The sequence below is a fragment of the Sphaerodactylus townsendi genome, linkage group LG08 (assembly GCF_021028975.2).
Source record: "Sphaerodactylus townsendi isolate TG3544 linkage group LG08, MPM_Stown_v2.3, whole genome shotgun sequence".
NCBI lineage: Eukaryota > Metazoa > Chordata > Lepidosauria > Squamata > Sphaerodactylidae > Sphaerodactylus > Sphaerodactylus townsendi.
The window spans coordinates 5,487,452-5,503,544 of record NC_059432.1 but is presented as its reverse complement, the minus strand read 5'-3'; the positions used below and the strand labels follow the sequence as shown (position 1 = coordinate 5,503,544).

The following is a 16,093-nucleotide window of genomic DNA, read 5'->3' as shown; positions in this document are numbered from 1 at the left end:
CATATATTTTATGCATTTCTAAACTTTTCCTGTGTCATCTGTTGTCCACGGCTTCTGCAAAATTCCCCCCGAAATTCCCATTTAATTTCCCACAATGTATCAACACCACGATGGGGAAAGTTGCAATGCAGAAGGGATAACTGTATTGTCTTTCCAGACTGGCCGTGGCTCTCCAGGGTCTCCTGTGGAGGTCTTTCATCCCTCCCACACACCTGATCGTTTAATGGGAGATGCTGGGGGTTGAACTGGGACCATCTGCATACCAATTAGATGCTCTGCCTGCCCCTCCTGAAGGGGCTGTAGTCACAAGAGATGTTCTAAAACCTTTGCCTCTCCATCTGGATGCTTTTGGTGCAGGCCTCTCTCCCTGTTGTGAGGAACATGGTGTTCTTCCCATACATGAAGTTTTGCTAGCATGTACACCCTAGTTTATGGGCTGAGCCCCCCCCCCCAAACCCCTGGCTGCCCTCTGGGGCACTGCCGCTACATTTTGCCTTCGGCAACCTTTAGAGAAGAGGGGAAGCCAGAGCCGGAGTTGGCAACAAGGCCTCTGCTTGGCCGACATTTCCACATGGCCAATACCCTTCTGCATGAGCGGATCTTGCATAACTTCGCTTGTGTGTGCCTTAGAGATGCCCTCGATCCGTCATATTCAGAGCAGGGGCACAATGGGACCCCTGTCCTGTTCATTTGAATCCGTTCCTTGACACGTTTTATTTACTCTTCTTGGTTGCAGAAGGGAAGCCGGGCATTTAGATTCATTCAGGACTCCAGCTGGGCGATAAAATCAGGCACAAAACATCAGCCGACAATAGGGCAGGGGCAGGGGCCCACAGGTTTTGGTGCTGGCGACGCCCTGGTACAAACACAACAGTGTCAAACAGGTCTCTCGAGGAGATGTTCAAAAACCACTGGGGCAAAAGAACTCCACTTATTCCACCCCCCTGCTGACTCTTCCTCTTTTTCACAGGACTCTGATTCTTAAGACAAACAAAACAAAACAAAAGCTTGGCCACCAGTTCCCAGAGGTCATGCCCATGTTCCTCTATAGAAAAGACCCAAAGAAAGTTTGGGAGTATTTATATGCAGCAGTTAATGAACGGGATGCTGGAAATCTGGGCCCTGGCGGCTTTTCATTGCACAGATACAAGGAACGGGGTTCTAGGCTGTGGCCTTAAGAAATCTCAAGAGAAAATCCCATTTTATATGTGACTATTACTTTATAAATAATCTGTTCAATATATGGAATAAAGAGCAAATTGTCCCCACCTTTCTCACCAAGTTCAGAGGGCTGTTTCCATTGTAGGATGGCAGGTAGCGGATTGAATCAAATAAGAGGAGTCTGGATTAGGACGTTTTGGTGATTTGATTTGTAGCTTGTCTCTTGTCTTAAAAACTCTACGAGGTCTCCCTAAATCGACTGGAAACTGACTGCACTTTGCCGTTTGAGGAATTGCGCAGTAATTGTAGCAGAGAATATTCTCCAAATTGAGAAGGGGTTTTTTTTGCAACTAATGTATGTGAAGGAAAAATTATCCAATCATACTTCTCTCTAAAATATTTTTGGAACCAAACAGTGCATCCAATAGGAGCTTTATGTTTAAAATGGCAGAACAAATTAGGGAACATGACATGAGGCATATCACGGTGTGAGAATGGGCCAAAAGGCCAAAAATTGTATTTGATATCTTACAAATATGGGGTTTGTAAGAACCAGAGAAATGGTTTTATAAGATCAAAGGCTTGCTCTGAACCACTGTCTAGGCCTGCATGCAGGCAAGCCAAGATTAAATCTTTAAGAGTTACCCTGTGTGTGAACTATCAAATTCAGCACAGTAAAATTTCTCTTTTGTATGGGGAAGGTCTCTCTCTCTCTCTCTCTCCCCTCTCTCCCAAACACCTGGGTCAGATACCTACGCTGTCCAGTAAAGTTATCTTTTCTGTTCAAACTTTGGCTCATTCTGCACTTCTCCTCCATAAATCTATCCAAGCCACTTTTAAAGCTATCCAGGTTAGCGGCCATCACCACCTCTTGTGGCAGCATATTCCAAACACCAATCACGCATTGTGTGAATAAATGTTTCCTTTTATTAGTCCTAATTCTTCCCCCCAGCATTTTCAATGTATGCCCCCTGGTTCTAGTATTGTGAGAAAGAGAGAAAAATTTCTCTCTGGCCCTTTCCCCACTTCCCTTAAGCCCCGCGCTACTCGGGGAGAGTAGCGCGGGGTCCCTCGGCACTCCCCACTGAGAGGGGCGGCGACAGCGCAGCCGCCCCGACGCTGCTGCTGTCGCGCCCCTCAGCGCGAGGCATTCCTGGCGCTCTTTCAAAGGGCGCCTTTTGGTGACCCCCGGGCGCGCACCAGGGATGCCGCACACTGGGAATTGCCCTCGGAAAAGGGTAAGTGGGGAAAGGGCCTTTGTCGACATTTTCTACCCCATGCATAATTTTATAGACTTCAATCATATCCCCCCTCAGATGTCTCCTCTCCAAATCAAAGAGTCCCAAATGCTGTAGCCTCTCCTCATGAGGAAGGTGCTCTAATCCCTCAGTTCATGAACATCTGGAGGGCCATAGGTTGGAGACCCCTGGTTCAGACCTTTATAGTTTGCACATAGCTTACAGGGGTGTTGTTGTTTTGCACGTTTGTTTCGATTTGTTTGTTTCCATCTCAGCTTGTCTTGTTTAAGGCACTGATTACACCATTGCTGACACTGAAGGCTCATCACATGACTTGGGTATGCCCACACTGAAGGTACCCTTGGAGACTTTATCACAGGGGTGTCAAGCTCTGGTCCTCCAGAATGCCCCTGCCAATATGGAGCTTGGAATGCCCCTGCCAACATGGAGCTTGACACCCCTACTTTATAACTTTGGGGAAAATTAGAGGCCAAAAGGCTTCTAAAATGCAAAGTGCAAGTTTAGATCAAAGAAATGCAAAGGAAATACAGAGAAGTGTAGAGAAGGGACCGCAAAGGGTTAGTGCCTCCCCTTCTCCATACCCCGGCTGGCTACTCCTCCCCCCTTTCCTTTTGGTCCCCCTTTTCCCTCTCCCTCTTTCCTTTTACCCTCAGGGCCCAATGGAATGGTGATGGTGGGGGGGGGGGGCTTAGCTTTTAACTACCCTCTCCCAAGCTGATCTTATAGCCCCAGATGTGCTGGAAGAGTCTTCTATTGATTCTGTTCTGTTTATGCTGGACGTTGTGGAGTGCCCTGAGCTCTTTGGGGGTGGGCATCGGAGAACTCTAATGGCTGCTATCTATCTATCTATCTATCTATCTATCTATCTATCTATCTATCTATCCATCCATCCATCCATCCATCCATCCATCCATCCATCCATCCATCCATCCATCCATCCATCCATCCATCCATCCATCCATCCATCCATCCATCTATCTATCTAATGTATATATGTATATGTGTGTGTATATATATGTGTGTGTGTGTGTATGTGTGTGTGTATTACATATCATCTATCTATCTATCTATCTATCTATCTATCTATCTATCTATCTATCCATCCATCCATCCATCCATCCATCCATCCATCCATCCATCCATCCATCCATCCATCCATCCATCCATCCATCCATCCATCCATCCATCCATCCATCCATCCATCCATCCATCCATCCATCCATCCATCTATCTATCTAATGTATATATGTATATGTGTGTGTATATATATGTGTGTGTGTGTGTATGTGTGTGTGTATTACATATCATCTATCTATCTATCTATCTATCTATCTATCTATCTATCTATCTATCTATCTATCTATCAATCAATCAATCAATCAATCAATCAATCAGGCGCCCAGGCCCGGACGTCGCTCCTTGGGGCGGGGGGGGGGCAACCACCCCTTGCCCCCTCGGTCCTGCTTTCGGGGTCCCCCGCTCCCTTGTGTCGGGCACCCCAGAGGGAGGGGCGAGGGCGGGCCGGCGGTTGGGGGCTCCTGGGTGGTGCCCGAGGCGCCCAGCGGCCCCTCCTCCCCAGGCCGGGCGGAGGAGCTGTCGGGGCCGAGCCCGCCGCGCCGCCCGGGCTCTTGGGGCTCTTGGCTGGGCGATGGCGGCTGGCCTGGCTTGCTGCTCCCTGCTGCTGCTGCTGCTGCTGCCGCCGCCGCCGTGTCCCGCGGAGGGCGCCAGGGGTGTCGGGGGTGGGGCGCCCGACGGGCCCCGGCTGCGGGCGCACATGCAGCGGCTCTACGCGCGCTGGCGGGACGGAGGACGGGGGGCGCCCCCCGGAGCCGACACGGTGCGCAGCTTCCGAGCCAGCCGCGGTGAGTGGCGCTGCTGCTGGGCGGGGGTCCCGCGGGGGGTGGGGGTGTGCGCGTGCGCGCGCCGTCGGAAGGTCGCCCCAGAGCCCCTGGGGAGGGAGGCGCGGGCGATGCCAGGCTGCGCCTGCGGGGCTGACTCCTTAGGAGCCGGCCTGGCTTTCCGTGGCCGCCTGGCAGCACCCGGCTCTCGAGTAGCCCCAAAGAAGTGGCCAGGTGCTGGGGGGCGGGGCGGGGTTCCCGGTGCCTCGGATCCAGCCCGGGAGCAGGTGACCCGAGCCGCAGGGCTGCCCCCCTCCAGATGGGAGCTGAAGGTCGCCCGAATCCCAGCGGTCCTCCAGGCTGTGGCGAGAAGGGGAGGGGAGACTGACTCCATGGTAAACCAACGAGACTGGGTGGGGAGCCCTCCCGAAATGTCCCTTCCTTCCAGAGGCACGAGCAGGGACCCTCTCTCCAATGGGCGGTGGAGGGGGTGCTTTGAATGTCCCGCGACCTGCAACGCCTGGGGGTCAGATAGGATGGGCAGATCTTGGGGTCTCCAAACTGTGCCCTTCTGGCCCCCAGCCACCCCGTTGCTGGCCTGGCTTCTAGTCCACCTAGAGATTCAAAGACAGTAATGTAGGAACTTTTAGATTGTAAGGCAAAATGGCCAGGGTCTAGAGGGGACAAACACAAGGCTCAAGTGAGAGAGCTGTCACGTACATATTGTTGATATGAGCAGCAGTGGCGTAGGAGGTTAAGAGCTCGTGTATCTAATCTGGAGGAACCGGGTTTGATTCCCAGCTCTGCCGCCTGAGCTGTGGAGGCTTCTCTGGGGAATTCAGATTCACCTGTACACTCCCACACACGCCAGCTGGGTGACCTTGGGCTAGTCACAGCTTCTCGGAGCTCTCTCAGCCCCACCCACCTCACAGGGTGTTTGTTGTGAGGGGGGAAGGGCAAGGAGATTGTCAGCCCCTTTGAGTCTCCTGCAGGAGAGAGAGGGGGGATATAAATCCAAACTCCTCCTCCTCCTCCTCCTCCTCCTCCTCCTCCTCCTCTTCTTCTTCTTCTTCTTCTTCTTCTTCTTCTTGTTTCGAATGAACAAGTGTGCTATCAAGGAAAACGGAGTCTGTGACATGCTGCTTACCGGACTCTGCTGTTCTGCCCTGTGACAGGCTCTACTGGGTCATACCTGGACCCACTGATGCTTTAACCAGCTGCAGACAGACCCTCTGCTCAATAAGAGATCGGGGGTCTCACCCTGCAGCTGGCCCAGGCGGTAGTCAATTCTGACACCAGGCCAATCACCTTCAGACAATTGTGTGGTGGCAAAATGTAACCTGTCAGGTATTTGCAAAGTTAAATTGCCTGCTTGAAAGACTGTATTAAAAAGTATCTTTGAAATGTGATCTATGGACATTGGATTGTTTGGCTGATTGCAGCACCCTGCCCCACTAGTATCTGCTTCTTTGAACCAATCTACGTCTCTCTGTGTAACTGGGAAACTGTTGGCATTTTCCAACAGCAAGAGAGGGGATGGAGCCTTTTGCTGCCCCACCTCCCCAAGGGTGGCTGTGGCTGCAGAAGGCCTTACCCAGGGGCTGGCCTGACCATTCTCCCCCCTACTATTCAGCTGATCCATTAGAATCATAGAATCATAGAGCTGGAAGAGACCCCAAGGGCCATCAAGTCCAACCCCCTGCAGGGGCGTAATGAGTCAAACTGTAGCCCTGGGCAAAACCTGAGTTGGATGCCCCCCCCCCCCCCATGGGTGGCCACTCCACCACAACCAATTTTTTTTTGCACCAGGACATTGGTGCTGCAGGGGTGTGTGCATTTTAAGACATATCAGCACCACAATTTCAGCGTATCATCAGGAGACTGTCCTTATGCTACTCTCCACGTTTGGTGAGGTTTGATTCAAGGAGTCCAAAGTTATGGACTCCCAAAGGGGGTGCCCCATCCCCCATTGTTTCCAATGGGAGCTACAGCTTTGAGGGTCCATAATTTTGGCCCCCCTGAACCAAACTGCACCAAACCTGGGGGGGGTCCCATCAGGGCAGTCTCCTGAGATCCTGAAAGTTTTGAGACAGTGCCTTCAGAAATGTGCCCCCCCCCCCCAGCCTGCAACCCCCATTGACAGCAATGCAGAAAACTCAATGCAGAACAAAGATTCTTGGGCAAATTTCTGGGATGTTCCTGCAGGGGGCACATTTTTGGATGTATTGGCACCAAAATGTCAGGGTAGCATCTGGAAACTGTCCTTATGGTACCCCCCAAGTTTGGTGCAGTTTGGTTTAGGGGAGCCAAAGTTATGGACCCTCAAAGGGGGTTCCCCATCCCCCATCTCCTATTAGCTCCCATTGGAAACAATGCTCTAAGCCACAGTCATTTAGCATATCCAGGAATGCTCTCTCCTTACTATGACCTGAACATGCATTTTTCCAGTTTATATGGGGATAGTTAAAATCACCCATTACCACTACATTTTTGTTTTTGTTGGCCTCTCTAATTTCTTTATCCATCTCAGAATCCTCTTGTGTACTTTGGTCAGGGGGACGATAATATATTCCTAATATTAAACTGTCCTTCACACCTGGTATTGATATCCACAGTGATTCTGTAGGGGAACCAGCTCCCCTTGCATTGTCTATTTTATGTGATACTATGCTCTCTTTGATGTAAAGGGCAACTCAACAATTGTTCCTCACATATCCAGTTTGGCAGGACAACGTGGCTCTAATTCCATTTGGAGGGTCAGTGTGATGAAGAGAAAGTATTGGAAAATCTGAGTTCAGTGTCTTGCAACTGAACAAGAGCACTTTTTGGTTTTCATGGCTCGGGCCAATTGCCTTCAAGAAGGTAATCAGATAGTTTAAAGAGACGTCACAAATTGGACATCTTAAATAAAAAGAGAGAATCAAATGTGCTAGAATGTTGGTTGCAAGGTTAATGCAAATATGTTTTTTAAAATATATTTTTACAGAAATTGTGGCTCAAAAGCACCTTTACTGCTTCAACTTGACGTCTCTGCAGGATTCAGAGTTGATCCTTGCGGCCACCTTCCACTTCTTTTCTGGAAAATGCAGCTGGCCTCACAAAGCACTTTGCAGATGCTCAAAGAACTCTGCCTGCCACCTTCTTCTCGGGCCACCGGTGCTGTGGTTCAATGTGATCTTCCACAGTTTTGGTGAGAACTTGGCCTATGGACAACTAAAGGAGAACTTCCTTGTGTTTCCTCATAGGTGGGAGGCCTGGGAGATGAAGGAGATCTCACATGTCATCAAACAATCCAGGCTGTTTCGTGAGTTTGTCCTGTGTGCTGAACTTGAATCTAGGAAGAGTTACCATAGTGTCTTTGAAGAAGCTGCATCTCCCTGGCCATACATACTGGTCTATGCCACTGATTTGGCAATATCTGAGCCCAACAGTCTGGCTCTTTCCCTCCAGCGGCACGACCCATTCCCTTTTGCTGAAAGTCTTTTGCTCAGTGCTTCTGCAGACTCCCGCGCAAAGAGGGACACCCTACTGTCCATTCCTGTCCAGAACAATAAATTACCAGGGTTGGTGGATAATAACAACAAGCACAATGAACAGGATTTCTGGGGGATCCCATACAAGACCCTGAAATCAAAAGTTGCACGCAGAAACCGGAAGAGGAAACAGCAAGAAAGCACTGGGATGCTCCCCAAGTCTCAGGTTCTAAATTTTGATGAGGAAACGATGAGAGAAGCCGAACAAAAACAGTGGAGTGAACCGGAAGTTTGCTCTAGAAGACACATGAAGGTGGACTTTGCTGACATTGGCTGGAATGAATGGGTCATCTCTCCAAAATCATTTGATGCGTACTACTGTGCCGGGGGCTGCGAATTCCCAATGCCCAAGGTAGGATGTACAAGTAGATTACTTGCAAGGCTTAGAAATCGATCTCATCTCTCAGAAATATTGGAGTATGGCAGCTGATACAATTGTAATGGTGACACTTAAGGCTCCTGATTTTCACTGAATTATGTTAAGATGCTAAAGTTATCAATACAAGAAGATTTAATAATATTTAACAATTTGTTGTATTGATAAATCTAACACCTAAACATAACAAAGCTGGTCTTGCCGAGTTTTTGGAAACAGTATCTCCTGAGTAAATTGGATTTGCTAAAGAAAATGTGCTCAAGGAAAACCATCTAAGGGTGTTTTCCCACTTATCTTCTGCCCCGCGCTACTGTAGGCAAGTAGCGCGGGGTCCCCTGGCACTCCCCACTACAGGGGCAGCGACAACGCAGCCGCCCCGACGCTACCGCTGTCATGCCCCCTCAGCGCACGTCATTCCTGGCGCTCTTCCAACCGGCACCTTTTGATGAGGGGAAGCCCCGGCGCACGCCAGAAATGATGCGCGCTGAGAGCAGCGCGAAGCATACGGGGGGTGGGGGGGGGCGTGGCAGGTGGGGAAATGGCCTCAGTTAGTTAGGCTTGTTTCTTTTGACTAACGGGGAAAAAAATGAAGGTTGGGAACCAAACTGGATTCCACTATGATGCTACATTGAAAGGATTATTTGCATGTAAAAAAAAGTTGTGTGTATTGGTCTGTTTTTCAAGTATATTTGGTAATGTAAATTGTTCCTTATTTTCTGTTTGCTATCATGTACGGAATAAAAAAGAAAAGAAATTGAAAAGAAATGGGAGATGCCTTGTCCCTCCAGTCTGGCCAGGACGTCTTATAGTTGTGACCATTTCTGTCTTCTGCAAAAAGCTTGTGCAACAGGTTGGATGTTCAGAGAGGGGCGTTAGTCTGTCCCCACCTGTACTTCTTGCTTTCGCTGAGGCACGCGAGAACACTTCTGGCGTGATTTTTGTGCCAGAACAGGGCAAGGGCTGGGAAGAACCAGAGGCAGGCAATGGCAAACTGTTTGTCTCTTACCTGGAATGCCCCATGGATGGAGTCACCATGACTCTGTTGTGACTTTATGTATTTTATTGGACGTATATCCTGCCCTATCCCCATGGGGCTCAGCACAGGCTTCTTCTGCCCTGACTTGCCTGGTCTCATCAGATCTCAGAAGCTCAGCTGGGTTGGCCCATGGCTGCCATGCAGAGGCAGGCCGTGGCAAACCACCAGTTTGTCTCTTGTCTGGAATGCCCCATGGATGGAGTCACCATGACTCTGTTGTGACTTTATGTATTTTATTGGACGTATATCCTGCCCTATCCCCATGGGGCTCAGCACAGGCTTCTTCTGCCCTGACTTGCCTGGTCTCATCAGATCTCAGCAGCTCAGCTGGGTTGGCCCATGGCTGCTATGCAGAGGCAGGCAATGGCAAACCACCAGGTTGTCTCTTGCCTGGAATGCCCCATGGATGGAGTCACCATGACTCTGTTGTGACTCAGCAGCACATTCTTCTTCTGCCCTGACCTGGATGGTCCAAACTAGCCCAATCTTGTTAGATCTTAGAATAGTGATTCTCAACCTTCCTAATGCCAGGACCCTTTAATACAGTTCCTCATGTTGTGGTGACCCCCAACCCTAACATTTATCCATTTTACAGATGGAGAACACTGATACAGAGAGTCTTAGGCGACCCCTGGGAAAGGGTCGTTAGGCCCCCAAAGGGGTCGCAACCCACAGGTTGAGAACCACTGTCTTAGAAGCTAAGGGTTGCTTTGCAGAGGCAGGTCATGGCAAACCACCTCTGCTTGTCTCTTGCCTTGAAAAGTGGAACTTCACGGGATGACCCTGAGTCAACTGCGGCTTGATGGCACATTTTACCTTAAGAAGTAAAAAGAAGTCTTAACTATTCTGGTAATCTGCAGAGGTTACCTGCTCTTTGACTTCATCTGCTCCCTGGTCCTGTTTCCTTTCATGGGCTACATCTGTTGAAACACAACTATTCCGACTGCAGGCCCCTTTGTTTTGGAGTGTTGAAGGTATTATGAAAGAAGAAAGCCTGGTTCATCCTTTTGACCAGACTTCTGGGATGCTTTCAAGAAGGTATTTTCCCATTTATGAACAGCAAGGGAAACGTGTGTAACGACTAAGCAACAACAGGAACCCATTTATGCCTATAGACCAGTGATGGCGAACCTTTTTGAAACCGAGTGCCCAAATTCCAACCCAAAACCCACTTATTTATTGCAAAGTGCCAACATGGCAATTTAATCTGAATACTGGGGTTTTAGTCCTGCGTACACCCACCACTCTGCCCTGCGCTCGAGCAGGGGCCAGCCTGCTCTTGCCTCCAGCAAGTCCCATGCACGCTGCTCAGCACCTCTCTAGCATCTCCGCCTCCTCTTCCTCTGCCCCCCTCGGGCAGCAGCCATCCGGAGCACAGGAACCAGGCCCGCCAGCCGAGTCCTCCCTGCTCTCCGCAGGGCGTTGTGCCCAGCGGCCCAAACCACCCTAGATGTGTGTGTGTGGGGGTGCTTTTCTGCTCCCCCGCATGATGAACCCTGTGCGTGCGTGCCCACAGAGAGGGCTCTGAGTGCCACCTCTGGCACTCATGCCATAGGTTCGCCACCACTGCTATAGACCAAAATATTTTTCTCTGGATTAGCCAGTACTGTATATAAGGTGGCTGCTAACCTTTTCCGTCGTCCCGGTTTGTCTATAATACATTCAGATATATTTAATGGACCAAATATATCCATTGGATTGTTTAATTTGCCAAAAGTTTTTGATCTGGAAATATTGGTACTCTGACAAACCTATTTCTCTGGCCTTTTGTTTAAGTTCTGGAAGTGTAGAGTGGCATGTCCTTTAATAAAATCTTTCACTCTGAGAAATCCGAAATTTCCAGAACAGCTGTCTTCCACAAATTCCAAGCTATAGATTACTGAAGAGGACAGCTATACCAGTTTCCTCTTGTATCTTCATTAAGTCTAGATGACTACAGTTATTACCAAAGTTTGGATGATACCATTTGTCCCAATTTTGGAAGCTTCACCTTTGTTCTAGTCGGGCGTTCCAAGCGCTTGCGCAGGAGAGAAATAGTCCATATTGGTCTGCCTGAGCTGCTGTCCATCTTACTTCTTTGCCTAGCGCTAAGAATCCTTCCATGTTTTCCAAATGGGAATGCTTCCAAAGTAGATTCAGAATGTTTACACATGTAAATAAGAGGGGAATAAGAGGGGAAGTCCTCCTATGGATTAAAAACTGGTTGAGAAACAGGAAACAAAGAGTGGGTGTAAATGGGAAGTTCTCACAATGGAGAGATGTCGGGAGTGGTGTCCCCCAAGGATCCGTTTTGGGACCAGTGCTCTTTAACCTATTCATAAATGACCTGGAAGTAGGGGTGGGTAGCGTGGTGGCCAAGTTTGCAGATGATACCAAATTATGTAGAGACAGGTGAGAACCACAAAAGGATTTCAAGCGGCGAGCTGCAAGCCGGACCTTGATAAATTCAAGTGAGTGGGCTAAGAAATGGCAAATGCAGTTCAATGTAGCAAAATGTAAAGTGATGCACATAGGGGCAAAAAATCCAAACTTCACATACACGCTACAGGGCTCAGTGCTATCAGTCACAGACCAGGAAAAGGATTTAAGGCGTCTGTAGGGGTTGATAGTTCCATGAGAATGTCAACCTCAATGTACATGGCAGCTGTAAAAAAGGCAAGAAGCGCTCTATGCTGGGGATCATTAGAAAAGGAATTGATAATAAAACTGCAAAAGGGTATTGTCATGTCCTTATATATAAAGCAGTGGTGCGACCGCGACTTGGAGTACTGTGTCCAGCGTTCTGGTCGCTGCATCTCCAAAAAAAAGGATATTGAGGAGATAGAAAAAAGTGCAGAGAAGGGCAGCAAACAAGCGATGATTGAGGGACTGGAGCACCTTCCCTATGAGGAGAGGCTGCAGCGTTTGGGACTCTTTAGTTTGGAGAGGAGGCGGCTGAGGGGGGATATGATTGAAGTCTACAAAATTATGCATGGGGTAGAAAATGTTGACAGAGACATTTTTCTCTCTTTCTCACAATACTAGAACCAGGGGGCATTCATTGAAAATGCTGGGGGGAAGAATTAGGACTAATAAAGGAAACACTTCTTCACGCAACGTGTGATTGGTGTTTGGAATAATATGCTGCCACAGGGAGGTGTTGATGGCCACTAACCTGGATAGCTTTAAAAGGGCTTGGACAGATTTATGGAGGAGAAGTCGATTTATGGCTACCAATCTTGATCCTCCTTGATCTGAGATTGCAAATGCCTTAGCAGACCAGGTGATCGGGAGCAACAGCCGCAGAAGGCCATTGCGTTCACATCCTGCATGTGAGCTCCCAAAGGCACCTGGTGGGCCACTGCGAGTAGCAGAGAGCTGGACTAAATGGACTTTGGTCTGATCCAGCTGGCTTGTTCTTATGTTCTTATGTAGCATTCAGACTCTTCCGCACATGCAGAATAATGCACTTTTGATCCACTTTCACAATTGTTTGCAAGTGGATTTTGCTATTCCGCACAATAAAATCTAGCTGCAAAGTGCATTGAAAGTGGCTTGAAAGTGCGTTATTCTGCATGTGCAGAAGAGGCCATGTAGTCTGAGCAGTTCATGTAAAAACCACATCTTGTGCATTTTATGCTTTTAAGCAGGCATTTGCCACCAGAGGGAGGGATTGGCTAACATGGTGAGAAACATACAACTAGTGAAAATAATACGCAACACTTTATTTGTGGAATAAAATAGGCCGTAGCCGTAGGCATTTTATCGGCAATAAAGAACAGATGAGCGTATGGCGCAGCACGGGGGGGCCTGACGTCACCAGCCAGCCAGTCAGCAGCGCAGACCATGCTGACTCGATTACCCGGGGATGGGCCCGCCCCTCGCCAAGCAGGAAGGGAAGGGGCAGCACGCCGCCCTTCCCCCGGCAGCAAATGGCGGCCGCGGTAAGTCCCTGCCGCCCTCCTTGTTGATTTAATATAATTATATTTTGTTAAAGTAATCTTTTCTTTTCTTGCACTGGGACTTTGCCATCCATACTGAGTCAGGGAGTGTAGTTCTCTCTGTCCAGTGTTCCCTTTACTTCTGCAAGCAAGATGGGAAGCTGGCGCGAAGTGGGGAGAGCGCTACCCTGTCTTAAAAGTTTGCCTTTTCCAAGAAATAAAAGAACCAAAGCAGGGAGGGTAAGAAGGGCAGGCCAAGAAATTTGGGCAAGATTTATATAGGCAAAAGCAGCAGAAGGCAGATCCCTCCAGTACACCTTTGGTGTACTGAAGAGGTATTGAGGGTGTTGCTGTGATGAAAGAAAGCATTGCTACTCGGAAGGAGACTGGTCATCTGTCTGGATGCAACAAAACCCGGCCTTTCACCTTCAACCACTCACAAAACATCTCTCCTCCCTCTCGAGCTTCTGAAACTGTGCTGGGAAAACAACTTCCTTTGCCAAGAAGTGGTAATGATTTCCTCCTCTCTTCCAGATCGTGCGGCCATCGAACCATGCCGCCATCCAAAGCATCGTGAAAGCCGTCGGGATCATTCCAGGCATACCAGAGCCCGGCTGTGTCCCCAACACAATGAACTCCCTGGCCATTCTGTTCCTCGACCAGAGCGACAATGTTGTGTTGAAGGTGTACCCTAATATGTCTGTCAACAGTTGTGCCTGCCGATAGGCAGATTCAACACAAACTCTCTCTCTCTCTCTCTCTCTCTCTCTCTCTCTCTCTCTCTCTCACACACACACACACACACACACACACACACACTTTAATTATTGGCTGGAAATGGGAGCTCCCTGCTCATTTAAATTCCCAATTCCTAAAGAGGCTCTGAAGAAGTGAGATTTTTTTTTCTTTTGGCACATTCAAGTTCTAAACTTGCATAACTGAGATTAGGGTGCTTAGTGGAATCTTCTATATATAGCAGAGTTTCCCCATACCCTAACAGCTGCCAGTCAAGCTGGACACAGAGGGGCAGAGTCAATCTTTTCACCACATGGTGCTCCTCTGCTTCCTGTCGGGCAAACAGCAGCTCCCGAGGAACATCTGAAGCCAGGAAAAACTGCATTGTGGGACAGGGTTAAACTTCACCCCCATCCCATCCAAATGTGGAGTCCCTGCAGCTGGAATTTGTTCTTTCCAGACATTGGGGTTGTCCTGTCAAAGGCTTTCATGGCCGGAATCAACGGGCTGTTGTGGGTTTTACAAGCTGTGTGGCCGTGGTCTGGTGGTTTTAGCATCTGTGGCTGGCTACAGCCACACAGCCTGGAAAACCCACCACAGGACATAAGGACTGTGTTCATAGGCTTCCTGATGTCATGTATAATTTGGCATTTATACAAAATGTATTTAAATGAATACTTCTCCAAGGTGGGAAATGGATAGGACAACTCAGCTTCCCCCTGAATATCTTCCCTTTGGTTTTCTAGCATGTTTAGAACAGATTTCTAGTTTATCTCATAGGAATTTTCATTTCTGTACTGAAGCTTTTAGTGCGTATGTTTTCTTGTAGGGCACCGTAGATGTGAACGTGATGAGCAGAACAACTGTACAGTGGGGGACCCTTTAACTGACTCTCCTCTTAGTGCAGCCCCCACATATGTGCCCATTGCTGATTCTGGCAACCTGGCCACTCTCACATGCAGACTCTTAGCTTTTGGTTTTTAAAACAACGTATATAATTTGTGATGTACATAGAAGCATTGAACCCTGGGGGCAGCACTGATGGGTCAGACGGCCTTCAGTGAGAAGATGGAGGGAAGGAAATTATTTTCTGCAAGGGATCTCCACTCATGGGGTTTAGCACAGCTTGACAAATCCCAGCGCTAGGTCACCATGGCATCTAGAAATTTCATTGTGGCTACTGTTAGAAAATGTAGTCGTACACAGTGGTGGGATCCAAACATTTTAGCGGTAACGAGGGTTCCCCATGGTGGGTGGGGATTCAAACTGTGGCCATTAGCGCCAATGGGGCTGGGCGGGGCAGAGCGGGGCAGGGCACAACGGGGGCGGGGCATTCTGGTATACGGCGGTACCGGTCTGTGGCAAGAAGGGAATTCGCGCCTGGCATGCTTGCCGATCGCTTACGGCGCAGGAAGCGAATGCCGCGAGAAAGTTTGCGCAGGCTGCCACGCGCGCCCGGTGCACCTCCTGCTAGACTGCTTTAAGTTCTCGCGCGCTAGCTGCTGAGAGGGAGGGCGTATAAACTAAAGGCGCAAAAAAATCACGTGGCAAAATCACCAATTAGTAACCCCCTCTCGGCACACACAAATAATTAGTAACCTACTCTGGGGAACCTGTGAGAACCTGCTGGATCCCACCTCTGGTCGTACATTACCCTGAAAACTGAAATAGGATTCTGGCTTCTACAGCCAAAATTTAAAAAAAGGCAGCACCTGAGATACAGACTTAAAAAAAATCTAATAGATTTATTATCCTGCCCTTTCCCAGCCAAAGGCTGGACTCAGGGAGGCTCACACACATTATTAAATGAACAACAAACCAATATCAAATCCAAATAAATATCAACAATACTAAGCAATAAAACACTAAACAACAATTTCCTCATGGTGGCACCTAGTAAATTTAGATCACTATTAGGGTACCAATAGCCCTGACATAGCTTAAAAATTCTTCCATTTCCCCATCCCATTGTAATTTAATTTTTAGCAGTGGGGGGAAGAGCCAGCAAGTTAGAAAGGACTACAGCTGGCTCAACCAAAGGCCCGGTGGAATATCTCCTTCTTTAAGGCCTTTGAAACGTACTAAGATTCAGCAGGGCCCTGGTATCGGATGATAGGGTGTTTCACCAAGCTGGAGCCAGGGCAGAAAAGACCCTGCTCCTGGTCGAGGCTAGCTGGACATCTTTGGGGCCAGGGACCACTGGGAGGTTACTACCGGCACAGCGAAGTACCCTCT

The 16,093-nt window shown here is 48.8% G+C and overlaps 1 protein-coding gene across 1 annotated transcript; it reads left to right on the top strand.

The window, feature by feature from the left end:
* Nucleotides 1-4,008: 4,008 nt before the first annotated feature.
* Nucleotides 4,009-15,143, top strand: GDF10 (growth differentiation factor 10). The gene is made up of 3 exons (XM_048506195.1): nucleotides 4,009-4,282; nucleotides 7,245-8,143; nucleotides 13,658-15,143. Exons 1-3 carry the CDS (start codon nucleotides 4,069-4,071, stop codon nucleotides 13,847-13,849), a joined length of 1,305 nt encoding a protein of 434 aa, XP_048362152.1. The 5' UTR covers nucleotides 4,009-4,068; the 3' UTR covers nucleotides 13,850-15,143.
* Nucleotides 15,144-16,093: the final 950 nt, after the last annotated feature.